At 39.0% G+C, this 27,830-nt stretch overlaps 2 protein-coding genes across 4 annotated transcripts; one reads left to right on the top strand and one right to left on the bottom strand.

Moving 5' to 3' along the window:
• Positions 1-330: 330 nt before the first annotated feature.
• On the bottom strand, positions 331-5,299 carry LOC139949279 (cytochrome P450 2J5-like). The gene is made up of 3 exons (XM_071947687.1): positions 4,831-5,299; positions 2,718-3,677; positions 331-1,933 (listed from the first exon to the last, which is right to left on the bottom strand). Exons 1-3 carry the CDS (start codon positions 5,183-5,185, stop codon positions 1,755-1,757), a joined length of 1,494 nt encoding a protein of 497 aa, XP_071803788.1. The 5' UTR covers positions 5,186-5,299; the 3' UTR covers positions 331-1,754.
• Positions 5,300-5,354: 55 nt separating this feature from the next.
• Positions 5,355-26,409, top strand: LOC139949278 (peroxisomal bifunctional enzyme-like). 3 transcript variants are annotated; one of them, XM_071947686.1, is made up of 20 exons: positions 5,355-5,413; positions 7,822-8,015; positions 9,436-9,472; positions 10,950-11,061; positions 12,166-12,304; positions 13,963-14,119; positions 14,347-14,476; positions 15,412-15,523; positions 16,222-16,309; positions 16,910-17,065; positions 17,577-17,840; positions 18,192-18,344; positions 18,856-18,924; positions 19,252-19,354; positions 19,875-20,018; positions 20,354-20,478; positions 21,386-21,483; positions 21,982-22,091; positions 22,682-22,782; positions 23,401-26,409. In XM_071947686.1, the coding sequence occupies exons 2-19, from the start codon at positions 7,945-7,947 to the stop codon at positions 22,750-22,752; spliced, it is 2,139 nt and encodes a 712-aa protein (XP_071803787.1). In that variant the 5' UTR covers positions 5,355-5,413; positions 7,822-7,944; the 3' UTR covers positions 22,753-22,782; positions 23,401-26,409. The 3 variants fall into 3 exon arrangements, with proteins under 3 accessions (XP_071803787.1, XP_071803785.1, XP_071803786.1); XM_071947684.1 differs by having other exon boundaries at positions 22,682-26,409; XM_071947685.1 differs by lacking the exon at positions 5,355-5,413 and having other exon boundaries at positions 7,794-8,015; positions 22,682-26,409.
• Positions 26,410-27,830: the final 1,421 nt, after the last annotated feature.

Below are 27,830 nucleotides of genomic sequence, written 5' to 3'. Positions count from 1 at the left end.
ACCGAACAGGACAAGATTAAATAGAAATCCGGTAGATCTTTCTACATATGTTAAAGGCACTGGACACTATTGGTAATTACTCAAACTAACTGTTATGCATTAAAACGTAGGCCTGTCTGGTAATGAGCAATGTGGGTAACTGTCTATAGTATATCACATTGTAAAAAAAAAAAACGACTCCCTCTTGAAGTAACGTAGTTTTTGAGAAAGAGGTATTTTTTTGTTTTACTCAAAATTAATAGTTGAAAGACGAATCAGCTGAAGCCTTTCTCAGGCATCTGAACGTACACAAAGTAATTTTGTGCAAAAAAAATTGTTTTTTCCCATTATTTTTCGAGGACTAATTTGTCGATGACTTATTGATCCCCAACTGCGCACAGGTTTCTTATTTTATTTGCATATATTGGGGAACACAACAAATAAGAATACTGACTTCGACAATTATTATTACCAAAGGTGTCCATGCCTTTAAAAACAGATGTATCTGTTTATTGCGTCTATTGTTACGCAGCGAGCGGGACAGGTGTGGATTCTTCCCCCGGGGCTCGAGCTGAAATCCCCAGGGAGGGAACTTAGGATTCCGAAGTTCTACCTGCGTAGAAAAGCTCATAATATAAGTGGCTTTTTTACCCTGAGCTGATGGATCGAATGATTGGGACATGATGTTCTTCTTCTTAAAGGCAGTGGACACTTTTGGTAATGACTCAAAAAATTATTAGCATAAAACCTTACTTGGTGACGAGTATATGGGGAGAGATTGGTGGTATAAAAGATTTCAGAAACGGCTCCCTCTGAAGTGCGATAGTTTTCGAGAAAAAAGTTATTTACCACGAATTTGATTTCGAGACCTCCGATTTAGAACTTGAGGTCTCGAAATCATCCATCTAAACGCACACAACTTCGTGTTTCTCAACATTTGACAGTTTTAGCTCAATTGGTCGTCAAAGTTGCGAGAGAATAATGGGAAAAAACGCCCTTGCTGCACAAGTTGGGTGCTTTCAGATGCTTGATTTCGAGACCTCAAAGTCTTATCATGAGGCCTCGAAATCAAACTCAAATATTTTAGTGAGAAATAACTTCTTTCTCAAAACTTACGTTCTTTCAGAGGGAGCCGTGTTTTTGTTCCTCACATTGTTGTATACATGTACTATCAACAGCTCTCCATTACTCTAAGTAGGGTTTATGCTAATAACTATTTTGAGTAATTTACCAATAGTGTCCACTGCCTTTAAAACATTGCGTAATTACTTCATACTCACTCAAATTCGCTGTTCAGGCCCATAATGACATTACAAAACATTCTACCAACATAAACAAAAACAGGACTCAAATAATGCATTAAATTATTCTATTTATTTGTGCAACTAACTATAACAAACTTCTAGAGTCTTCCACATGTCATCACTGTTTTCACGAAGTGGCAAAAGGGTATAGCTTTTGAGAAAACGTCTTTCAAAATTCGGTTTTTTGAAGAAAAAAACAAAAAAACAATTGGCATGTAATACTAATTTCCTTAACACATTTTGCCATTTCGTGAAAATCTGAAGAAAAAAATGGTCTTTGACAATAAGCAAACGTGCCCAGTGCCTTTAACATTGGTTTAATCCTGTCCATCTTTCAAAAATGTAACCCAGTAATCCGGCGTGAAAATAACTGTGACTGGATTGAAATATGAGTCTCACTGGCATTTTGTAATTCAAGATCCCGCATTGACAAAACTTGTGTTACGTTTTGTACTAACAGTTGAAGAGACTTCAACGGGGGACTGCGCACACCTGGTACGGCTGAGGGGCCAGCGTGATCCCAAGGTGTCCCTTGACCGTCAGTGGAGGCGAATCGACGGGCTTCTTGAAGGTGAACTGATGGAGGAGGTAGGTGAAGAAAATGAAGAGCTCCATTTTGGCGAGTTGCTCTCCTGGACACACACGCCGCCCTGTGGAATTGAAACAAAGATTGGTGGTGAGATTTTGTATGTAGTTCATGAAATGTACACGGTAGTTTTTTTAAATCTCTCTCTTATACCAAGCCCGGATATTGCTTTCCCAGTAATGTTACCTACGTTGGCTCAACATTGAGTACCAACGTAAAACCATAGCGCTCCATGGTAAATCAATTCGATAATGCCGACCTAGGGCCAATACATGGCCGTACGTTTCCTACCAACACAATGCCGATATTGGTTTCCCGTTGCCTCAACATCGAGTGCCGATACTTCCGACCTAGAGCCAACATTTTGCCCAATGTGAGAAATACCTACATCATAAACCAAAGTTTGCCTATTATGCACAATGATAGGATTTTACACCAGGTTTAATTAACTTGTAACGGGTGTTGTAAAAGGAATCGGTTTCCTACGAAATGCTCCCCCAATACCGCAAACTGTGTACAAACTTCTTGTGATAGCGCCCTCTTTTGAATCATCCTCCTCCAGCCCATGTTAATTTCCCATAATATGGGGCACAGACTCTCCGGCGGACAGAATTCCATGGGACAGCGGCTCAAAGCCAATGTGATAATGGTTACTTTGAGCCAACATTGGTCCAACTTCTGAAATGTCATGTGTATCTCATATTTTCTATACGTACCACTCGGCACTCTGGTCTGACTCTTATTCTTATACAGTGCAGTATCAACCAAACATTCACATTATTCAAAATTTGATGACTTGTGTATGTCAGTTCAGAATCTCAACCTGTTTGAAAATCATGATTTTTTACCTATGCCGAATGGTATAAACTCATCAGGACTAAAAACCTCTCCAGCCTCATTCAGGAATCGCTCCGGGTTGAACTTCTCCGGCTCCGGGAAAAGCTCCGGATCAGTATGCAGTGCCCACTGGTTAGAGATAATGAAGCAATCTTTAGGGAGGGTATACCCTCTGTAAGAGGTATCACGAGAGGCTCTGTGGGGTACTCCGAGAGGTACTATATTACCGAGTCGTTGGAGCTCAAGGATGACTGCTTCGGTGTACGGCATGTCGGGTTTGTTTGAGAGCTTCGGCATTCGGTTACGTCCTACTACGGTGTCTATTTCTTGCTGTACACGGGTCTGTACCTCCGGGTGCAGCATCATGTAGAGCAACCCCCACCTCAGGGTCGTTGCCGTCGTCTCCGATCCAGCTACGAAGAGGTCGTTAATAACGCTCACCAAGTTATTCAAGCTCAAGACCGTCTCGACTCTCTGATCTTCTTTCTCTTTCATTTCGTTGATGTACATGTCCATGAAGTCCCTCATGTCATCTGGGTTGAATTCCTTCACGTGGTTCTTGATGATGTTCTTAGTGAAGTTCACGGTCGTTGTGATGTTGGATTGCATTTCTCGCATGGACGGGAGGAACCCAAGGTACTTGGTGACGGGGAGGAATTGCATCGCTGCTCCGGCTCCAATTAGCTCCATGTTCCGGCCAATACCCGCAAGGATCTTCTGGAACTCCGGATCATCGTAGTCGTACCTCTTGCCAAATATAACAGAGGCAATAATAGTCGAAACAGAAGTGGAGAATAACTTGGTCGGGTTGAAAGACTTCTGCTTGAAATTGACCATCTCGTAAACTAGTTGTTCTGCCTCCCTTGCGATCTGATCCTCAAAGCTTGATTTACCGACCCCGAAGTTTTTGAAAACATTGAGAGAAAGTTTTCTCTGCTCCTTCCAGACTTTGCCGGACGCAGATGCTATGCCTATCGATAAAAAAAAAAAAAAAATACAATGTTCAAATAAATTAAAAAAGGAACAATACCCGTCTCCCTCTCTCTCTCTCTCTCTCTCTCTCTCTCTCTCTCTCTCTCTCTCTCTCGAGCTCTCTCGAGCTCTCAAGTCGATCGAGGTCAGAATCATGTCGAGGCTTTCTCCCTGTCTATCTCACATTAGGATGGAAAGATCAACTGGAAGCACCCCGTTGCCCTAGCAACAAGATCTGTTTAGCTGAGCTTCTGTCTTCCCCTGCCCCTTCCATGTTTTACCAGTGTTGCTTCTTTATTTCAAACAAAAATACTTCTACAAACAGTTTGATATTATTTGTTTCTGTTTGATCTGTTCACTATCTCTAGTTGGATTTTTCACTAGTCAACATTTTGTGTACAATGGCACTCGTACTTTCAATACAAAAAATAAATATTGATGACCAGCAACCCGTGTGAAACGGTTGCTCAATGCTGCTGCAATTAAACTTACTGGTGCAGATCATAAATTATGGACAGTGCTTTTACATTGTTGTTTGTTGCAGCATAAGGTTTTAGGCTTTCCAATCCGTGTGTTTTATGTAGATTTGCCCATTGGGCAAATTAATATCTTCGACGAGGCATATTTTGTGTTATCAAAACCACTGTCTCTTTATTTTATTCCCGATGGCGAATCCGCACCGAACATAATGGAGTTTCTTTTATATAAATTAGTTAGGCATATATAATTAAAAACATTACTTTTATAGCCTTCAACACATAGTGGTCAAGTGGAAGAAGACCATGGACTTGCAATCATACACAATGTCTAGATTCAAATCCTGTCCACACTAACCTGATATCACAATGACTATAATATAGTGTCGTCTACAGTTATTAAATCACAATTACCTCTTGATGGTTTTGTGCGATTGTCAATCATAGACGTTAAACCAATGTTTGAATATTAGGATAATATTACCCATGAGAAAGCTTGGCCGTCGCCAGCTTGGTGTATCCATGGTTTATCCCTACCTCCATGGTTTATCCCTTGTGGGGTTTTGTCTATCTCCCTTGACGGGAAGATAATTTCCCTCCATGTTTAAACAGACAAACTAAATTGCATTGCTTCATTTAAATAAATTAAAGTGAATATATTATTATTTTAGCTTACCTACTGAGCCATCCAGCATGTTAGTTATCATGTGTGATTCAGGCCTATCGTTCAAGCTAGGATTCTGAAATGCATCTTTAATCGCATCGTAACCATGCACAACAACAATCCTCTGCCCCAGTATACTCAGTGTGAATATCGGTCCGTACTTCTTTGACATCTTCAGGAACACCTCGTACGGTTCTCCCGAAGCGAGGGCCAGTGTAGGAAGGCTCCCTAGAAGGGGCCATTCCCACGGGCCGGGCGGGAGGTTCCTCGGTCTTCGAAGAGCCCATGAGAGCACCAGAAAAGCTAGTAAGCCTACTAGTGCAGTTCGTATGTCTAGCAAAGCTAAAAGAGCTGTTGCGTAGGCCATTTTGTTCTGTCTCTGACTCTGTGTGGCAGTGGGAAATAGCTTTACAGAGTCATCGTATGTTCCGTGAAAGATTAATTTCTGGTTCAGTGACCTTTAAACCATTACTCAGCATTTTTGCCAGCTACCTGGCTTGATTTTGATGGCTCGTTGCACACAATCAACGGTTACCCGTACAGTGATGAGACACCAATGAAGGCTGGCTACTCTAATCCTCCATGTTGTGTGCATGTAAGATTACTGTGTGTTATATAACCATGGAGGTAGTACCTCCATGGAGGTAGTACCTCTATATGATATAACTGACATACAGATCTTTTGACATTTTACACAAATGTTCAATACGTACTGTACGATGTCACGATACAGTACACCATATAGACCATGAGAAATTTGTTTACAGTAAGTGTGACCTTGTACATCTTTAGGTATTCTGGCAGGCATACTACACAGCTATTAGTGTATTACTATTAACGTCTATTTGAAGTTGGTCTGGCTGAGTCCTAGTTTCAATGACCTTTTGAGGGTGCGATTCAAAATGAATCATTTAGAATACGAGCACTTCCACTCCCAGGTGAAAATTCCAGTTGAAACCAGTTCAACTGGTTTTAACTGGTCCCAACTGGTCCAGTTGAACTGGGATTTGGTAACTGGTTTAACTGGTTTTTAACTGGTTAACTGGTTTTGAACTGGTTTGACTGGTTTCGAACTGGTTTGACTGGTTTTGAACTGGTTTAACTGGTTTCGAACTGGTTTTGAACTGGTTTTACTGAATTGAACTGGTTTTGAACTGGTTTAACTGGTTTCAAAATGGTTTAGCTGGTACAAACTGGTTTGTGGCTTCTCTGAACTGGTTTTCAACTGGTACCAACTGGTCCAACTGATTTCGAATGCATCAACTGTTGTCACCAGTTAGCAGGTTTGCTTAGAATATGACTGACAGACAGACGGTCTGACAAATATGTAGCCCGGCGGACAGTCAGTCAGTCTAAAACCTCTGTCAACATCACTAATGCTGCCATGATTTTAGTCATGCTGAGATCAAGCACATTACCTCTGAAAGTTTCGATCCAAGTATACACTTTTTGGGCTTTGCTTTCTACCTATGGTGTGTAATTTTGAAGTGCGCTGACCAATATGATACACCAAAATTTGTTTTAGTTGATTTCTATACCAAATTATAACTACATGTATATAAACTTACACACATTTAAGTGTAACTTTTGTTATACCTACAATGGTTTTGAATAAACATAGAGTTCTATATTTGTGCATAATTAATTAGATCCCGCCCATTTAATTCTAACAAATTGCATTTATGTTTTTGTTCAGTATAATATTTACTTTAATTTGGGGATGTGAATTTAATGAGTGGATTTCCATTTTTTGTATAAACCATCAATGATGGGCAACTGTGGGAAACAAAACACAAACAACAATCTGGTTCCAACTGGTCCCTGTTTAAGAATGACAGTTTTGGTAACTGGTTTCAACTGGTCGATGTTCATGAGAATTATTAAGACCAGTTGGTAACTTTTTCCTTCAACTGGTTTCAACTGGTCCCTGTTCATGAGAATAACCAGTTGGTAACTGGTCCCTTCAACTAGTTTCAACAATGGTCTCTGTGGGTGAGAAAATCCAGTTGCTTAGTGTGACCAGTTGGTAACTGGTTCCTTCAACTGGTTTTAACTGGTCCCTGTTCATGAGAATAACCAGTTGGTAACTGGTTCCTCCAACTATATAATTTCAACTGGTTCCTTTGGTAATTATTTCCAGTTGGTAACTGGTTCTTTCAACTGGTTCCTGTTGACACCACATGAATGGTCAGTTGCTAACTGGTTCCTCAACTGGTTTCAACTAGTCCCTGTTGACACAACAAGAATTACCAGTTGGCAACTACTTCCTTCAACTGGTTTCAACTGGTCCTTGTTGACACAACAAGAATTACCAGTTGGTAACTACTTCCTTCAACTGGTTTCAACTGGTCCCTGTTGACACAACAAAAACTACCAGTTGGTAACTACTTCCTTCAACTGGTTTCAACTGGATTTTTTTCAAACCAGTTGAATCCAACTGGTACTAGTTGGACACCAGTTAATTCCAGTTGAACCCAGTTGAAACCAGTTGACTGTTCAACTGGTTTCAACTGGATTTTTCACCTGGGCTTGGGTTTATATAAACCATGCGAACAGCAACAACAACAAGAACAACTATTATGCAAAACATAATAATTCAACGACGAATATTCAGCCCTAAATTTTGTAGCGCTATAAATTCTGGGATGACTGCACGATGACCTATAGATTGCTCGATCAAACCATGGAGGAAAAACCCTTTGCAGAAACCATCTGTTTGTATGTGTTTTATTTGTTTTACAAATTTCAATAAAAAAACAAACTCATATAAAACTAGGCAGCATTTTCAATCACAATCTAAAATTAAATTAAATAAAAAAATTAACACTGCAGAGTTAAAAGAAATAGTGATGCAAAATAAACATTAGCCACGAAATTAATTCGTTTGGTTGTTGCAAAAGCAGGTCCCAGTTACCGTTGTGACCCCAGGGCGCCCTCTCCCGATCCGAGCTTCATGCATTAGGCGTCCCATAGGTTGTAAATGTTTACCTTTCTTTTGGCAAGGGGGAGGTCGGAGTGCACAGTACACATGTGGGGCGGTCGACTGGAAAGCAAATGCACGTTGTCGTCAGAGAGCAAAGTGCAAAGAGCTAGCTGCAGACAACCACGGTCTGTTTTTCCCTCAAAATGGCAGAGCTGACACTAGTTAACGATGTGGCTGTTTTGAAAGTGAAATACCCCCCTGTCAACGCTCTCGGGTAAGTACAATTACAACAGGGCATTGAAACAACCAGTTGTATTGTGGACAAAGTTAAAAGTACTCGCACTAGGTACATAATGTGGGCCCATAATGTGCATGTGTAAATCAGATGCCACAGTGACGACGCGAGTCATGTCCACACTACTGGTTGCTGTTTTTAAAGTAACCTCTTGCTAACAAATATAATAATGCTACTTCACCCACAACTTCAGGAGTGCGTTAATGTTATGGTTTTCCTTGAAACAGAGTTTACTAAGTGCTTTTTTTCTTAATACAATTAAGGTTGTGTTGGATGCCCCAGCATCTGTTAAAGGAGTGGGCATTATAAGCCTTTTTGAGGTATCGCGTCACACGCCGCGACTGATGTCACGCTCACCATGTTGGTGGTCATTAGGTTTACGTGTAAACGCCGCATATCGCCTAAAATGCACACTTCACTAAATAACATACGTTCTATTTCTATAGTCAATATGCACAGATTTACCACAACCATGACAACAGTGTTGTAGCATTGTGTCCGCCATACCTCAAAAAGGCTTATTGGTAATTCCTCAAAATAAATATTAGCACAAAACCATACTTGGTGACAAGTCATGGGGAGAGGTTGATGGTATAAAACATTGTGAGAAACAGCTCCCTCTGAAGTGCGTAGCTTTCGAGGAAGAAGTTATTCTCCACGAGCTTAATTTTGACACCTCAGATATATAGAATTTTAGGTAACGAAATCAAGCATCTAAAACGCACTAAACTTCAGGTGACAAGGGCGTTTTTTCTTTCATTTCTCGCAATTTCGACGACCAATTGAGCTCAAATTTTCACAGGCTTGTTATTTTATGCATGTTGAAAATACACCAAGCGAGAACACATGGTATTTGACAATTACCAAACGTGTTCAGTAATTCCGGATTAATTTTTTTTTTAAAGGCTCCAGTCCTAACTTTTGAATTTTATGTTTTGAAATGATGTTAAATGTTGGCTACTGATAATAACTGTTACTGTTAATATTATGAAACATCAGTTATCTACTACTATGTGGGCCATAACAGTACCAAAATAAATGTTTTATTGAATTGAATATAACTTCAAGAATTAAATCAAATTGAATTTAATTGAACTGAATTGTGCTGTATAATGCCCATGGCATTGGGGATTATGAACTTCACAACTTTTCACGCCTTAAAACAACCTGGTAAATCATCGATTGGGAGGGGGGAGAAGCTAAAAAAAGAGCACAAAACTTGTCTGCATTACAGAAACATTTTGTTTTGCTTTATTTTAATTACACTGATGCTACATTGTACGTCATGTAACTGTCGTTGTTTGTTTGTTGTTTACCATGAGTGCCGCTTGTGGCTGATATCACAACTTAAAAAGTTTCCATTATTATTAAAAACGTATTATTAATATTATTGTTACAGATATGCGGTCAGATCAGGAATAGTGGACTGTCTAAAAGTAAGCCAGTTTGTGTGCTTTTATCTTTAAAACACAACATCAGAGTGCTTAAATTAACAAGTTGCAGGAAAATTATATAGGGTTTGTGAGATCTTGTTTTCAAGACGGTCATTGCTATTTAACCCCTCAAGCCCTGTTATGTTCATACTTTCTGTGAAAGTGAATGCTGAAATCGCAAAAAAATAATTCGCAACAGTTGACCTGTGTTTAACTCCTGCGAAACATTCGCTGTAAACAAATTCGCTTGGCTGTACTTGATGCAGAACACATCTAGTACGCGCAATGCAGGCCTGCCATTTCTCCTAGTTTGGGAGTCTATTCCTTTGTGCCCATTTTGACACCAAAATGGTGAGACAGGATGTATGGTGAGAAGGACCAATATATCATGTTTTACTTCTAAAAGAAGCATGTATAACATGTAGTGCTTGACTTCCTGTAGGTCACACTCCTATGTTCCAACACCCCAGGATATTTTCCTTATCCTAACCTTAACCCTCACACTAACCCTATTGTGTAAATCACATAAGGGGGTTGGGCACATAGGGTGTTGAAATATAGAGCAGTGTCATTGCCGCAGGCATGATTTTGCACATTTTTACATTATAATTGCCGTTTAAATTGTACATGGCCTAGGACAGAAACCATAGCATGATATGTTTGGTATTTATTTGATAATCAAAGATTTAAGAGGTTGATAATCTTAAATATCTTGAAAGGTAAACAATAACCTTGTGATGTTGATAGTGACTGCATAACATGACCTCGGTAGAACAAATAAGTGCTTCGGACCGACTGCAGACTGGGGGAACCACAAAATGTATACTGGATCAGAATTAATTTTGTGTGACCATCAAACTGAGAATCATAAAAAACATTCCTGCCAAAAGTTTAACATGCATTTAAAGGAACACGTTGCCTTGGATCGGTCGAGTTGGTCTTTGAAAAGCGTTCTATAACCGTTTGTTATAAAATCGGTATGGTTAGAAAGATGTTGTAAAAGTAGAATACAATGGTCTACACAAATATGCCTGGAAACTGCGTGGTTTTCGTGTTACCTCGTCGACAAACACGGTCGGCCATTTATGGGGGTCAAAAACTTGACCCCCATAAATGGCCGACCGTGTTAGTCCGCGACGTAAAATGAAAACCGTACAATGTTCAGTGCTACTTGTGTGGATCATTGTATTCTACTTTTAAAACATCTTTCTAACCATATGCATTTCATAACAAACGGTTTCAAACGCTTTTCATAGACCAACTCGTCCGATCCAAGGCAACGTGTTCCTTTAACTGTTTTTACTTGAACAAGCACTAAGAGAATATAAATCTCATTTGTCTTTAGGGAGTATAATAAAAAATGAAGGTATTTTTGTCAGAATCAAAGTCAATGTTACTGGAATTGTTACCGTGTCCTAAACTTTCAACTTAAATTCACATTGTTCATATTGTTTCTTCTTGTGTGTGTTATGTATTACAGAAAGCCAGTGTTAACCCCACTGTCAAGAGTGTAGTATTGTGTGGAGATGGCCGCACCTTCCCAGCTGGTGCCGATATCTCAGAGTTTAACTCGCCAGCTAAGGCTAATAAGAGTATGCTATAGAACTTTATGATCAATAATGTTTAGGGTCTCTCTCTCTTAAAGGGATGGTAGGTCCATGAAAAGTGTTTGAAGACTGTTTGTATCCATTGTTGGAAAGATGTTTTAAAAGTAAAATTTAATGATCCACACAAAAATGCCTCTAAAATTGCGTGTTATCCTTTTACTTTATTAACTAACACAGTCGGCCATTTTGGGGAGTCAATTTTACTTCAATTTTACGTGCCGTGTTAGTTCACAACGTATTTATAAAGAAAACCGTGCAGTTTCAAGGCAGTTTTAGGTGGATCATTATATTTTATTTTTAAAACATCTTTCCAACCATGCATTTTATAACAAACGGTTTTCAAACACCTTTTATAGATATACATGTACTCACCCGATCACAGGCAACATGCCCTTTAAGTCCATTATGGCATCAACTGTCCCTTGGTGGTCCGAGAAATGAACTCCCTCCAAGCCTCCCTGTCCAGCTCGGTCGTTATTAGCTCATTCTTGCACAAAATTATGTTATCAATATAAACCACACTTCGTGTATCACAACTTATATGAAATAACAAACCTGTGAAAATTTAGGCTCAATCGGTCATCAGAGTCGGGAGAAAATAACGGGAAAACCAACCCTTGTTTCCGCACGTTTCGCCGTGTTATGACCGTATTTAGGATAAATCCGTAACTGTCGTTATCGAGAATTGAGTTTGTTTTAATGTTTTCTCAAAAAGTAAAGTGTTTCATGGAATAATATTTCAAGAGAAGTCTTTCACCATGACCTTCTATAAACCCTGTAAGTTATTTGTAAATCTGTGAACTTTTATTCTTTTTTTCTGTTCCGAAAGTGTATAATGGCTTTAAGATTTCCCTCTGTCTCTTCTTGCAGTATGCCCAAAATACTTTAGGGTCATAGACCTCTTTCTCCAGAAACTAATGACCATAAATCTTGCTGTTGATAATATTATTAGTGAGGATTCCTCTCTTCAAAGAAATATGGTTTGGATAACTTTTTACCCAAAAGAGTTTAAGCCTTGGTCAATATATTTTTGTTCCCTTAACAAAGCACATCAATACCAGACATAAATGATTCTTTGTTTATCATCAGGTCCTAATATCATTGAGGTCATCCATGCTATTGAGGCATCTGAGAAGCCTGTAGTAGCAGCGATTCATGGTACAGCACTGGGTGGAGGACTAGAGTTAGCTCTCGGCTGCCATTATCGCATCATCAGAAAAGATGGAATGTAAGTATCGCCGTATTTTAATATTGTTTTCACCCATACACAGATGTATGTTAGCACTGTATACTCAGTACTTTCCCGAGTCCTGTGAACAAATATCACATGCATATTACTCGGTTGGGATTCGAACCCTTGATCCTTGAAACTCTTAAGCAGTGTCTTACCAACTAGATTACCGAGATTGCCCGGTAGCTAGCACTATTGAAAATGCTGGCTACGGCTACAAATGATGATAAGGCACTAAAAAAAAATGGAATGAAGGTAATGCTGTAATTTAATTTTGGTTTTTACACACACACCAATGTGTGTTAGCACTGTATCCTCAGTAATTTCCAGAGTTCTGTGAAAAGATTTGACAGGTATATAACTCGGGTGGGATTCGAACCCATGACCCTTGCAATTTAAGAGCAGTGTCTTGCCAACTAGACTACCAAGATTGCCCGGTAGCTGGGGCTGTAGTGAAAATGCTGGCTTCCGCTACGAGTGTTGATAAGGCAGCCGTCGATTTCACCAAACTCTTCCTATCTTAGGATTAATCTTAGGACGAGTTAGGTTCCGTATCCACAGATGTTAGGACGCATTGAACCCATCCATAGTTAGAACGAGTTACTCGCCCTACATGTAACTCAAGATAGTGTTTCATGAAATCAGCTGCAGGACTCATAATCATTGGACCACAGGCCAGAGGCTGGTGGTTTTACATTTGGGCCAGTAAATTATGTATTGTGCTTTTCAATTGAATAATATTGCCTCTCTGTCTAATTAAAATTATGTCAAATGTTGACCTTAAAAGGCACTGTACACGTTTGGTAATTGTCAAAGACCAGTGTTCTCACTTTGTGTATCCCATCATAAGCATAAAATAACAAGCCTGTGAAAATTTGGGCTCAATTGGTCATCGAAGTTGTGAGAAAATGATGAATGAAAAAATACCCTTGCTTGGACGAATTTGAGTGCTTTCGGACAGGCATAAAAGGCTTCTAGCTAGAAGTCTTTTATTATTTTAGTGAGAAATTAACTCTTTTTCAAAAAATACAATACTTCAGAGGGAGCCCTTTCCCACAATGTTTTATACCATCAACAGCTCTCCAATGCTCATTACCAAGTCAATTTTGAAGTTAATACTTGTATTGAGTAATTACCAAACGTGTACCTTCTCTTTACTCAACATTAATATTCAATTATAAACTCAATACCATTAGACTTGACCGGTCAAAAGTTACTGGCCCGACACCAAAACTACTGGCCTGGGGCATGCAGTCTCCTAGTGTAAAATTCATGCCATGGCACTGTACTCTTCGTTTGGTTGGTATTATGTACAGGCCTGTAGGCCACTGGAGCATTTCTAGGGCAAGAAGGCAATGACCAGGGGGGATGGAGGCAATCGCCTTTGTTGCCTCTGAAGTATCCGGCCTGAATCATCCACTAGAAAGGGAGTCTTCAATAAAAAAAACCACAATATCGACAGACTTTTCTAGTCTAAAGTAACTTTTGCAAAAGTACTACTCGCCTTTGGCCTGCAGTCAAATATAAAGTTCGAGCTCTGCAAATTGTCCTCTAGAAAGGGAGTCATGAATCGTTATTGTATTTCCCACAATCAATAACAGCTTTATCTTCTCCTAAACCTTTTCTTGACAATATTGTTTCCCTGTGTTTTACAGGGTAGGGTTTCCAGAGGTGAGTCTAGGCATACTGCCTGGAGGTACAGGTACACAGCGACTACCCAGAGTTACTGGAGTAACTGATGCTCTAACAATGATCACATCGGGGAGACCTATATCAGCCAAACAGGCCCTAAGCAAAGGAATTGTAGACAAGGTAGGTGTAATAGATTGCATCGGGATAAAGATTAACTTGGTTTTATCCATACACACCGATGTGTTGGGTGTCGTGGCCGAGCAGATACAAGCATCAGACTCAAGTTCAGGTGGTGTAGGGATGTGGGTTCGAATCTTGGTTGTGCACTTGTGTCCTTGAGCAAGACACTTAACCGTTGCTACTGTCCACCCAGGGGTAAAATGTTTTTTTTGCTTTTCTTTGTTCAGGTCGTGGATGGTGACATCATCAAACATGGTATTTCCTTCGCCAAGTCCATCGCTAATCAGCCTGTAGGTCCTAGACGCATCAGTGAATGGAAAGTAAACGCACCCCAGGATGTCCACAAAATCTTTGACGGTAATTTTTTTTGAATGCTTTTGGTTAATTGAAGTGATATTTCTGATGGGCAAATTGGTTGATATTTGTATGGTTTAAAGGTTAACGTTTTGTTCCTGCATACACTTTGATGTCATCTCTCCATCTTCTTTTCTGTCTACCTCTGTTCCTTTTCCCTGTTCTTGGTGACCAATCCATTATTCTTGTAGTCCGTCGATTGTCACTTCTTTGGGTAGTGTGTCCAGGCTGGTCTTCTCAATTCCTAACAACCCGACTGCCACCGGGGCACATTTCCACCTACTCTTTGGCCTGAAACAGGGTAACCCTTGTCACAGTCCATATAAGGATATAGACATGTGTATCTTCACATAATTTTATGAAGAATCCTATAATTGCCAAGGTTATGGGTTCGAATCCCACCTGGGTAATATACTTGTAATGTTTTTGTTCACATAATTTGGGAACTGGAGAAGGCCTTCTCCATATCCAGGTAGCTTGTTTTATTGTCCTTATGGTGTCTCTTACTCCAGTTACTTACGTATTTCTGTGCATTAAAGGCAGTGGATACTATTGGTAATTACTCAAAATAATTGTTAGCATAAAAACTTACTTGTTAGTAGTTAGCAATCATTGGAGAGCTGTTGATACTTTAAAATATTTTGAGGTACGGCTCTGAAGTTATGTAGTGTTCTAGAAAGATGTAATTTCTCATGAATTCGATTTTGAGACCTCAGATTTAGATTTTGAGGTTTTGAAATCAAGCATCTGAAAGCACACAACTTCGTGTGACAAGGTTTTTTCTTTTGTTATTATCTCGCAACTTCAACGACCAATTTAGCACAAATTTTCACATGTTTGTTATTTTATGCATGTCGAAATACACTAAGTGACAACTACCAATACTGCCAGTGTTTTTAAATCCTGTCTGTAAATGCTCCTTACTCTCTTCTCAACAGAAATGCGGAGGAGTGTAATCCGAACCTCAAGAGGTGCCATAGCTCCTCTAGTTTGCCTTCAATCCGTAGAAGCTGCTTTCATATGCCCCACCTATCAAGATGGACTCAAGAGGTAAGGAGAATGTATGTCTTTGCAATTTGTATGGGGTGTTTCTGCTAGTTAATGTTTTTTTTCTTTAAATTTTTGTGTATTTATGTATAGATTTTGCCTGTTTATTGTTAATTCCATTTTTCTTAACTCTGTTAAAACTTTGTAAATTTGAATGTTGTCAACCTTTTGGTTGTTTTTTGTTCAGATTAAAATAAACCATTAATAATGATAATGTAATAATGTATCTTTGTCTCTCTGGGGTAACTACGTTGGATGAAAAGTTTTCCCGCCAAATTTTTTCTTGATACCAAATAATAAACCACGAGAGAAACTGATTGGGCAAGATTTAAATGATTTAAGACAAATTGACTAGAGTGGGATTTGAACCATCGACCTCTGGAATAACAGGCCGGCAATCTACACCAACTGAGCTTTGTAGCCCTAGGTTGGACATCTCCCTATATTTTGTGATCCCTGGCTATATACAGCAGTTAACAGTTGTTTGGCTGTTGACTGGCACCTGAACAAAGATATAGACAATGCAGGGAGATCGGAAACCTAGGGCTAGATGGCTCAGTAGGTTGAGCTAATCTCACGTTAATTTTTACTTGAGTCATTTCACTATTTCTCAGAAGTCCTAAAGGAATTTAGCCAACAACAAAAGGTGCCGTCCAAGGCATGGATCATTTTTTAATTTTTTTTTCTCAATTTACTCTAAGGGAGGCTGAGTTGATGATGACTTTGATGACATCTGGTCAAGCGAGGGCGCAACAGCACGCATTCTTTGCAGAACGGTCTGTTGCTAAGGTAAGGTTGTGGGTTCGAATCCCACCCGAGTGTTTTGCCTGTAAGTTTGGTCTCACAGATATCGGGAAATTACTGATTACACCTCGTGCCGGAACTCTGGCATGCAACGGTAGGAGCTGCGTACAGCAATGGGACACCCGAGATTGGAGGGCCATCATTCGATGCTCTGCATCAACTGAATGAATAATAAAATAATAATAAAACAGACATTTATATTGCGCAGTTAACTACATAAATATACTCTACTGCGCATCACAAGGAATACAAAAAATGCAGAGAAAAAATGAAAAAACATACACAAACAGAGCAAGAATGAATGAATGAATACAGATCAGTGCAAGGGTAGAAACAAATTATCATTGATCATTGATATAATTTTTGGGAAGGTAGTGCTTTCTGCTCTACCAGCCATGTTTCTGATGGACTGTAAAGGGGTAACCTTGTTTTAGCCCCAGGAGTAGGTGGCAACGGCCCCTAACAAAACACATTGTAGCCCACACCTTGAAGTGGCCTTCAGGCCTTGTGTGTCTGGCGACTTGCATAACAAACGAAAACAAATTCTGAAACTTATCGTTTGGTATTTACTTTGTTCTTTTTCAGTGGGAGGTGCCCAGTAAAGGTGTTGGATACAAGACGGCCAAGCCTGTGCCGATCAGATCAGCTGCAGTGATTGGTGCTGGCACGATGGGAGCTGGTATTACCATGGCGTTGATATCAATCGGCATACCTACATACTTAGTCGAGCAAAACGAAAAGGTGGGATATGTTTCATTTAATCACAGGGATGATTTGTACACATGCTAAATTGTTATTGACTGTACACTTATTGAGAAAGATTAGGGGTTGACACCTGTGTTTCTGATTCATCAATAACAGACCGATCCATTAGACTCCGCCCGCAGTGCACGTTTGAGCAAGAACATGTGAGCCTATCAAATGCCATTCTGCACAACTCTGCCGCGCACACCAAGCATGCGCGCATGCGTATCTGATTTTTGTTTTGTCAAGACTTTTGGTGGCGCAATAAGTTGTGATTGGTCAATACGCAATGGGGTGGAGCTTAATGGATTGGTTTATTACAGGTTTCCTCAAGCCTGGAAGCTACGGTGAACCAACTGAGCTATCCAAAACTTTGTTGACGGTCTCCCTGTTAGTCAATATCATTGTTCAGGCGAGCCATTTGGAGGTTGTTGGTTCAAATCCTGAAGCTATATACAACTAATATTTATTAATAATATTTTGTTACAACTTGACACCCTCTATGTAGTTTCTTATGCGAGGAGTGGAGACAATTAAGGGGTATGTTGGCTACAACATCCAGAAAGGGCGGACTACAGCGTCCCAAGCCCAGAGGTTGCAGACCCTCCTCAAGCCGACCCTGAACTACGAGGATCTTAGAGGAGTAGACATTGTCATTGAAGCCGTATTCGAGAACATGAAAGTCAAGAAAGAGATTTTTGCCAGGCTGGATTCCGTCTGTAAGTCGGACGCCATCTTGGCTAGCAACACGTCTGGGTTGAATATAGATGAGGTATGTCATGAGTGATAATAATAATAACTAGGGGTGGAATTTGGCTGGTTTTGTATCATTTAGTGTGACATTTAATAGAAGACAACTGGTCGGAAATTCTTAAGTTATTACTCCTCTTAGAAGGAAGCCGACTGTGAATGCTAGAGTTTAACAATGAGTTCCCAAAATTAAGGCTGAGCTTGTCAAGCCGGCCAAAGACGGGTTTCGCATCCAAAGATGAGTGCATTTATATATAGTATACATGTAGATATTGACTAGGGTCCATTCAGGGAGTCAATAAGCCATTTTTGAGCTTGATTTAAATATTGCAAACTATTCTGTTTATTTTTCCATTGTTATCCCCTTACCAAGATGGCTGCTGTAACCAAGCGACCAGAAAATGTCATTGGGATGCACTTCTTCGCTCCGGCTCATGTCATGAAACTAGTGGAGAACATCTATGGTGAAAAGACGTCAGCTGTTGCTATGGCAACTGTGATGGATCTCAGCAAGAAATTAAAAAAGGTACGCAGGGCTTAGTTATAAATAATAAAAAAGCAAACACAAATGGATACATGTATATGTACAGGTATTATATGAGATCTATACTAGATTTAACTACAATTGTCTAGCTCCATTTGGAATATTTTCCCAAATAGGAATTACATGTAAATAAATGGTGTTGCCAGAGGAAAGGGTTGTTTTATTCTGGTTTCTTTCCAGAGATACCCTGCAGAGTATTGTACGTGATATCAGGATTTTTAAACAATTGTTTTTTTCGGGAAAGATGGATTTGCTTTCTGCAAATTAGCCCTAAGCCCTAGCTCTAAATCTGAGGTCTCAAAATCAAATTCGTGGAAAATTACTTCTTTCTTGAAAATTACGCCACTTCAGAGGGAGCCATTTCTCACAATGCTTTATACTATCAACCTCTCCCCCTTACTTGTTACCAAGTAAGGTTTTATGATAATAATTATTTTGATTAATTACCAATAGTGCAACTGCCTTTAATTAAGCTTTGTAATTTGTTTCTCAGATTGGAGTTCTGGTCGGTAACTGTCATGGGTTTGTTGGTAATCGAATGATGGCAAGATACGTGACTGAAGTGAGTATTTTGTTCAATGAATGAGATTGATGGGTAATTTCTAGCATTTCAACAAACATTTCCTTTATCCTGCACGTACATCTGATAAAACCCTCTTTGGCCTCATTTTCCTTGGACTGTGTTTAAACACTCCTTGACTTATTTGTATCACACATTTAAACGTGGCCTCCTGACCAATACATGGATCCATTAGGCTCTGCCAACGGTGCACTTGTGAGCAAGAACACGTCTAATGACTAATGATTGGTTAAGTCACTTCAAGTGTTGTTTAAAAATACAACTTGCACATGGTCTACTGAGTATTGCTAATTGTTTTTCTTTAAACAGGCGTTGTTCCTATTGGAGGAAGGGTGTCTTCCCCATGAGATAGACCAGGCCCTGCGAGACTTTGGGTTTCCAATGGGGATTTTTCAGGCAACGGATCTATCTGGTGAATATCTGTAGTAGAGTAAAAGGCTAGAGAGATAACAAGTGTTCTGAGTTGAGGTTTTAAAAGTACTTGTTTAAAAGGATGCGTCCGTTTAGCCTCTTCCTTTTATGGAACATTACAGAACTGGTTTTGGCTAACAAAACAGTTGCTGGCAGTGTAAGCTCCTTTATATAATGAACCATATACATTGTAAACCGACAAACCTGTAGAAGTTTGAAATCTATCGGCCATCTGGTTTCCAAAAAAAAAACAGTGCACATTTTGCATGACATAGATAAAAAAAACAAATGAATAAAATGCTCACTGAGCGATAAACTCCAAACGTGAAATAAGTTTTACTTATTTCTCATCAAATAGGACGTATCGGGCAGAAATATTTGAAGGGGTGTTTTCTACTATCATCATCATTTATAAACTCTGTAAGTTTTATGTAAATCTGTGTTCTTAGACATGTTAGACAAGCTTTTTTCTTACCAATTCAATATTATTATCAATTTTTGTATTTTTATTTGAATCTCAGGATTGGATATTGGATATAAAGGTCGCCAGGAGCAAGGACTGATTAGTACTGGGAATACCGCATCAGCTCGCTATAGAAACGGAGAGAGATATTGTCCATTGCCCGATACCATTGTAGAGAAGGGCTGCCTGGGTCAAAAATCAGGCAAGTCCAAATATCCACCCACTGTCTTACCATGTGTGTATCTACTTGCCCGGCAGAGTTTGTTCTTAGAGAACTGTCTTGCTTTATTCTACTGTCACGGAGTAGATAATCGGAGGTTCGGGAGACTTCTCAGTTCTGAAAAGAACTGTCCTGCTTTTAAATTTTTACTAGGGCAAAAGGTATAGAAAATAGACTTGTACTACTACTTTTGCTTATAGGAGCATAAGATCTATACTGCCGCGGGGTAAGTTCTGAATTGGTCTTAACGTTTCGACTAGCTTGATCTAGTCATCGTCAGGAGACTGATCATCTTACGTTTTACTTTTGTGTACCAGGTAAAGGTTGGTACAACTACGGCAAGCCCGGAGGTAGGATCCCAGAGAGGGACCCTGAAGTGGAGCAACTCATTGTGGACTTCTCAAATAAACATGGCATCAAGAGGAGGAAGATCTACCCAGATGTAAGATTCAAAATAAGTGTTTCATTATTAAAGACACTGGACACCTTTGGTAATTGTCAAAGACCCGTCTTCTCACTTGGTGTATCCCAACATGCACCAAACAACAAACCTGTGAAAATTTGAGCTCAATTGGTCGTTGAAGTTGCGAGATAATAATGAAAGAAAAAACTCCCTTACACACTGTTTCACGTATTACATGAAGTTGTGTACTTTCAGATACTTGATCTCGGGACCATAAAATCTAAATCTGAGGTCTCAGAATCAAATTCAAACATTTTAGTGGAAAACTACTTCTTTCTCGAAAACTACGATACTTCAGGGGGAGCCGTTTATCACAATGTTTAATACTATCAACAACTCTCCATTGATCGTTACCAAGTAAGTATTGATGCTAATAATTGAGTAATTTTTGAGTAATTACCAATAGTGTAACTTGTTTTTGCCTTAAAAGGCACTGGATACCATTGGTTGTTGTCAAAGACCTGCGCCAAGTTTCATAGAGTTGCTTAGGCACAAAAAGAAGGTTGCCAGCTAAACTACCATGTCACATTTCCTGCTCATTTCTGCTTAGCAGAGAGTTATAAGCAATAATGCGTAAGCAGCTCTATGAAATTTGGGCCCATTATTCTCACTTGGTTTATTCCAACATGTTAACATAAAAAAAACAAATCTGTGAAAATTTTGACTAATTTTTGGTTTATCAAAGTTGAAAGAGAATAACAAAGAAAAAAAACATCCTTGTTGCATGAATCTGTGTGTCTCCATGCCTAGTAAAAGTCTCCAGGCCGGAAGTCTTTGATTATTTGATTGTGAAATTACCTCTTTCTCAAACCTATGTTACTTCAGAGAACAAAATTGTTGTATAAAAAACGATCACTAACGTGTCGAACTCTTTTTCTCGTTTTAGGAAATAATTGAGAGGTGCCTTTATCCTCTTATCAATGAGGGGTTCAAAATTTTACAAGAAGGAATCGCAAACAAGATGGAAGATATAGATATTGTATGGTAAGTACATTCCGAGACGGGGCTCTCCCCCTTGCACTAGCTAGCCCGTTGGGCCTATACACGCAAATTTTGTTTCAACAGAGAAAATTTCGTCAGAAACGCAAAAAAAAACAAAGTAATATATTATTTGTACTCTTTGGGAGCCTCATTGCAGTTGCTTTACTGAGTATGTGGAACAGGCTACCTTCAAGTCTAACAGAAGCAGGTTTAAATGACCCCTCAAGATACTTCCGTTACCACAGCCATTTTAACTTGCTCCTCTTTTGTTTTGTTTTCTTTTTGTTTTCTTATAATTAGAAAACAGAATTAGCTAATGCAAACTAATTAGCAACCAAAAGGACCTCTGGTTTAAATGCACAAAATAATTGATGGTTTGGGGTTTCCACTTTTTTTCCTTTTTTCAGCCTTTGTGAAGGACTCGTCTAGAGTCAAAATGCCAGGCCATGAATTCTTTTTTTTTTACATATTTACTTTTATTATTGTTTACTTATTTTCCAGGTTGTGCGGTTATGGATGGCCAAGGCATACTGGAGGCCCCATGTTCTATGCCAAGCAAGTCGGACTTCAACGTATCTATGAGCGCCTCCTGCACTACCAAAAGACCTTCCGTAAGTAACATTCTTTTGGGTTTAAACAGAGAAATTGAACCTGGAGAACGCTGAGCTCGGCCGCCCTCTGTGTTGTCTGTGGAAGCGGCCACATATCGATATCGCGCGATACGCGTGTATTGCAAAAAGATCACCACGTGACACGTGTGTATGGCAAAATAATCACCAACTGACACGCGTGTATGGCAGAATAGGCATCTTGTAACACGCATGTATGGCAAAATGTCAAGATGGCATCGCACACAGACCGTTTCTCATTGGTCAATGTGATGTCTACTGTATGGCAAAATATTTTGCCATGCACACTTAAAAAAAAAAGGCATACGCGCGTCCATGTTCAACCCAGATCAGCTCAAACCTGTTTTCTCAGCATCAACTCACTCCCTATGGTATCCAATAACTCCCTATGGTATCCACTACTCAGCAGTTTGTTCCCCTCTCACTTTCCACAACATTCGATGAAAGACTTCTTTTTATTGCTCTGTGAATGTTGTTGGAAGTAATATTGAGACAAAATGCTGAATCTAACATGGTTTTTCTTATCAATATCCTCCATGAGTATTTCTTGATTCTCTTTGTTTCTTGGGCAGCTCAAAGTAGCTACTGGCAACCAGCTGGATTTCTGAAGAAGATGACTCTCCAACGAGCCAATAAACTCTAATCATCTGAAAACGTTCATGGAATCTTAAAGGTAGGATCATAGATTGGTTTTTGTCAATGTCCTGCTTTAATGAAGGCAAAAACATCAAGCAAGATACAAGATTAATACGGATATTAATTTTGGTTTTTACCCGTACACACTGATGTGTGTAAGCACTGTATACTCAGTACTTTCCTGAGTCCTGTGAAAACATATCAAAGGCATGTTACTCGGGTGGGATTCGAACCACGACCCTTGCAATTCTAGAGCAGTGTCTTACCAACTAGACTACCGAGGTTGCCCAGTAGCTAGAAGCAGTTCGAAATCTATGTTTTGGCAGTGGGTACCGCAACAATACAAGAAGGATACAATAAAATGTCACATGTGAAAGTTTCAGCTGAACTCGGTGTCTTTTTACTGAGAAAGTAGCAAAAAAAAATCCTGTATCTCCGAAAGAAGGTCAAATCCCTCTATGTTTAGCGAGGTGACGGCGTGCACCAACCTCATCTCTGGCCGCAGCACTCACAAACAACCACCGACCCTCAGATCTCTGAGAGACACATTTATGCATGCATTGTTTTACAGATTCAAACGTTTTGTTTTGGGGATGGAAAATTTATCCAAACTTGAAAGAGAATCCTTTCTCAAAATAGTTTGTTTTATCAACAGCTGCATTGCTCCTTACCAAGTAAGTTCTGATGGTGGTTAGTTGTTGGAATACATACCAGTCTATGATCCTAGCTTTAAAGGGAAGGTACACGTTTGGTAATTGCCAAAGACCAGTCCTCTCACTTGGTATATCCCAACATAAGCATAAAATAACAAGCCTGTGGACATTTGAGCTAAATTGGTCATTGAAGTGGCGAGAAAATGATGAGAGAAAAAGCACCCTTTTTGGACGAATTTGTGTGCTTTCAGATGGGAATAAAAGACTTCTGGCTAGAAGTCTTTTATTATTTCGGTGAGAAATAACCTCTTTCTCAAAACCTATATGCTACTTCAGAGGAAGTTGTTTTCCACAATGTTTTATACTACATGTACCAACACCTCTCCAATGCTCGTTACCAAGTCAGTTTTTAAGTTAATATTTGTTTTGAGTAATTACCAAACAGGTACCTTCCCTTTAAGTTAAAATCTTTGGTGTTTTTTTTGTTTTATTTTGGCTGTTTGTGAATAAAAACAGACCTCCAAATTGTATTGTGTCATGGATATACAATTGTAAATTATATAAAATCAAATTGCCTCCTTGTGATGGCAAACAAGTTCTCACAGTTGAAGATTCGGAACGTAAAATTTGTTTGTACCCTTACACTGACGTGTGTTAAGTACTGTATACTCAGTACTTTCCAGAATTCTGTGAAAAAAAGGAACAACCTTTTCATTACAAGAGCAGGGCCCAATTTCATGGCTCTGCTTACCGTAAGCACAGAATTGGCGCTTACGGAAGCATGGAATTCTGTGCTTTTGGCTTCCGCGTTACTAGGCATTCTACGCTTACAAGGCTAACGCAGAAATTTGGCGCTTGCACATAAGTGGGGACGTGATTGAAGCAAAAATTCGGCGGTAAGCAGAGCCATGAAACAGGGCCCAGATGTCTTACTACTAGACCACCGAGCTAGCTCGGTCCTAAGAGGCACTTCAAAACCTTTGTGTTAGCAGTGGATACCGCATCGATTTACTAGGTGTTAATTTTGATGAAAGCAAAATTAACATCAAATTCATACACTATAAAAGTTTGTTTTCACGAATCGAGTATTAATGTGTAGAAATAATTCACAACTTTTTCCTTGGTCATCATGCAAATTGTACTTAGGGTCTAGTTTTATAATTCTAATTAGAATACAGAGGAACCTCCTTATTTATGAATTGTAAGGATAAAACGAATTTGCAAGATTTCAACCGGTTTATTTTAAGGACGTGGTAAAGAAATCTTTTACTCCGTAACCCAGCTCTGCGACCTTTCAAAGACCAAGCCGATCACCCAATTCTCAAAAAGTTATCAATTCGGGGCGCTATCTTCGTCAAAATCCAGCATTTTTTCAAATTAAAGAATACATCACGACTGTACTGCTTCTATGTCAAAAGCGTTGCTGATTCGCTGCCGCTACGATAACACCAAGACCAATGCCGACCAAGCGAATGTTTCTACTTCGAAATGGTTGCCGACGACGCTATATTTTTATTTATGACCACAGAGATCGCACCACAATGCTACCACGCTGCTTGTACAATAATGGCATTCCAACTACGTTCTTAATCAAACTTTGCTCTGCTTATTTTTTGCTACAAGCAACTACGCTTATTTTGAGCATGTTCTAATATGAGAGAGAATGTAGCTTCCCAGCCTAGGAGATCCCAACCCTACCAAACCATGGAGATCCTCACATGTTTTGCCTGCGATTGGCCACGCTCTTGGCCAGTTTTCCTCCATAGTAGAAGCGGTGTCTACGTATGTGTGAAAGGGGTATTATACTTGCCTAATGTTAATCACTTGATACTTTGAGATAATTGTAACATAATTTGAAAACCCTCCAAGTTGTATAATTTATTTTTATAAATAAATAATAATTGTCAATAAAATATGTAGTAACAACTTTAAATGAATGTTGGTGTCTTTGTTTAATTATTGATATTCACGCAGTTATATATACCTGTAGTTATATGTTTATAGTACGTAGTTACTCTTTGTAAACTTGTGAATAATTTAAGGGAAGGTACACGTTTGGTAATTGTCGAAGACCAGTGTTCTCACTTGGTGTATCCCAACATAAGCATAAAATAACAAACCTGTGAAAATTTGACCCAATATAAATTGGTTATCAAAGTTGCGAGAAAATGATGAGAGAAAAAGCAAATTACCTCTTTCTCAAAATCTATGCTACTTCAGAGGGAGTTGTTTCTCACAATAATTTATACCATCAACAGCTCTACAATGCTTGTTACCAAGTCAGTTAAGATTTGTTTTGAGTAATTACCAAACGTGTACCTTCCCTTTAAATGATAGAAAGTCAATAAATATAGCAACAACAAAAAAGGTTCCTCCGACAGAATTCGTATTTTCAAACCGTTGTTTTGTTTGTTTTGTTCTAATTTATTTAGTTTTGATTTATCTTGTTTGATGGAAATGTTCTTTTTTTCCCAAACATTTTTTATTAAATGATTTTATTAATTACAATTTATTTTTTTCGTCCAATTAATTAAAAAATGATTTTTGGGGTTGAACAAAGAATTGACTAGAGTGGGATTCGAACCAACGACCTCCGGATTAACGTGCCGGTGCTCTACCAACTGAGCTATCTAGCCCTATATTGGCGGCGTCCCTATTTTGTCAATATCTTTGTTCGGGGCTGCCAGTCAGAAGCCATACAACCATTAACTGCGGTGTAGCCAGGGATCTTGCCCAAATTACGATACAACCGGAGTGGGATTCGAACCAACGACCTCCGGATTAACGTGCCGGCGCTCTACCAACTTAGCTATCTAGCCCTATATTGGTGGTGTCCCTATTTTGTCAATATCTTTGTTCGGGGGTGCCAGTCAGAAGCCATACAACCGTTAACTGCCGTGTAGCCAGGGATCTTGCCCAAATTACGATACAACCTGGGAAGCGGCAGCCAGGGGATCACCTTAAGGGGATGGGACTTTTTGTTTCAGATATCAATATAAACCACAAGGGAAACTGACTGGGTAAATTATGAAATGATTTTTGGGGTTGAACAAAGAATTGGCTAGAGTGGGATTCGAACCAACGACATCTGGATTAACGTGCCGGCGTTCTACCAACTGAGCTATCTAGCCCTATATTTGCGGTGTCCCTATTTTGGTCAATATCTTTGTTCGGGGCTGCCAGTCAGAAGCCATACAACCGTTAACTGCGTTAACTGTGGTGTATCCAGGGATCACACCCAAATTACGATACCGGAGGTAGTTGGTTCGAATTCCACTCTAGTCAATTCTTTGTTCAACCCCCAAAATCATTTCATAGTTTACCCAGTCAGTTTCCCTTGTGGTTTATATTGATATCTGAAACAAAAAGTCGCATCCCCTGAAGGTGATCCCCGGCTGCCGCTTCCCAGGTTGTATCGTAATTTGGGTGTGATCCCTGGCTACACAGATGTTTCACTTTTCATTTGACTTTTCATCCTATTGTGTTTTAATTGTTTTGTGTCTGCCAGATGTTCAATATATGAATAATTCAAGGTTTTTTTTACAAAATATCTTCAAATTATATCGCTTTTTCCACGCAGCATGGATAGAATACTAAACAGATAGAATACAGACCCACAAACTAGTTAATGATAATTGACTTTGCACAGCTTTGCTCACCCTTACAACGGAACGGATGTACCACCGAATTCAAACAAGGATAAAACATAATTTTATCCTATTTTTCCTTACAGTTCTGTTTTAAAAAAAATATGGATTTTTTTGGTTGGATTTCGCCACCCCAGAAAACGGGGAAAAAATAAAAGTTTAAAAATGTGTTTCTAAACTGTTTTTTGAAAGTGCAAAACATGTTTTTTTCCTGTTTAAATCATGTTTAAAAAAAAAAGTCCTTTTAAAAATATTTTTTTTTAAATGAAAGTGTTTAATAAAAGAAACTGTTTGAAAAACAACTTTTTTTCATAGCTAGAGTTGGTCCGAGATTTTTCACAAAAATATATGCGAGGAATGACGGTTCAATAGTTCAATATGTTAATAATGATTTCCACAAGTATATCACTAAATCGAATCATTACAAAGACTTAGAAAAGATCAAATCTATGAGACTGACAAAGTAAACAGCAAATAAGAGAATATTCCAATTAGGCCCAGCCCTAAACTTGGTATACTTTTTTTCCTGATAGCTTTTAAAACTTTAAGATCAACATCTTATTCTTTTCAATTTTTTAAAGGCAAGTATTGTAGCATATACTGAGAACAAATTAAGTACAAGATTGCGATGCAAATACAGTCAAAATAATACACATAATAGTGTGTTAGAAATAAACTAATAATATCAAAACGGTCTTTTTGCAGGACCAGCATACAGATTAAAGTGTATAATATACAGAACCAAATGGAAACTTACTTGTAATCCAAAATATACAGTCGAACAC

This window comes from Asterias amurensis, chromosome 16 (genome assembly GCF_032118995.1).
Source record: "Asterias amurensis chromosome 16, ASM3211899v1".
Taxonomy (NCBI): domain Eukaryota; kingdom Metazoa; phylum Echinodermata; class Asteroidea; order Forcipulatida; family Asteriidae; genus Asterias; species Asterias amurensis.
The sequence above is the reverse complement of the archived record's forward strand: the minus strand, read 5'-3'. Positions and strand labels throughout refer to the sequence as shown.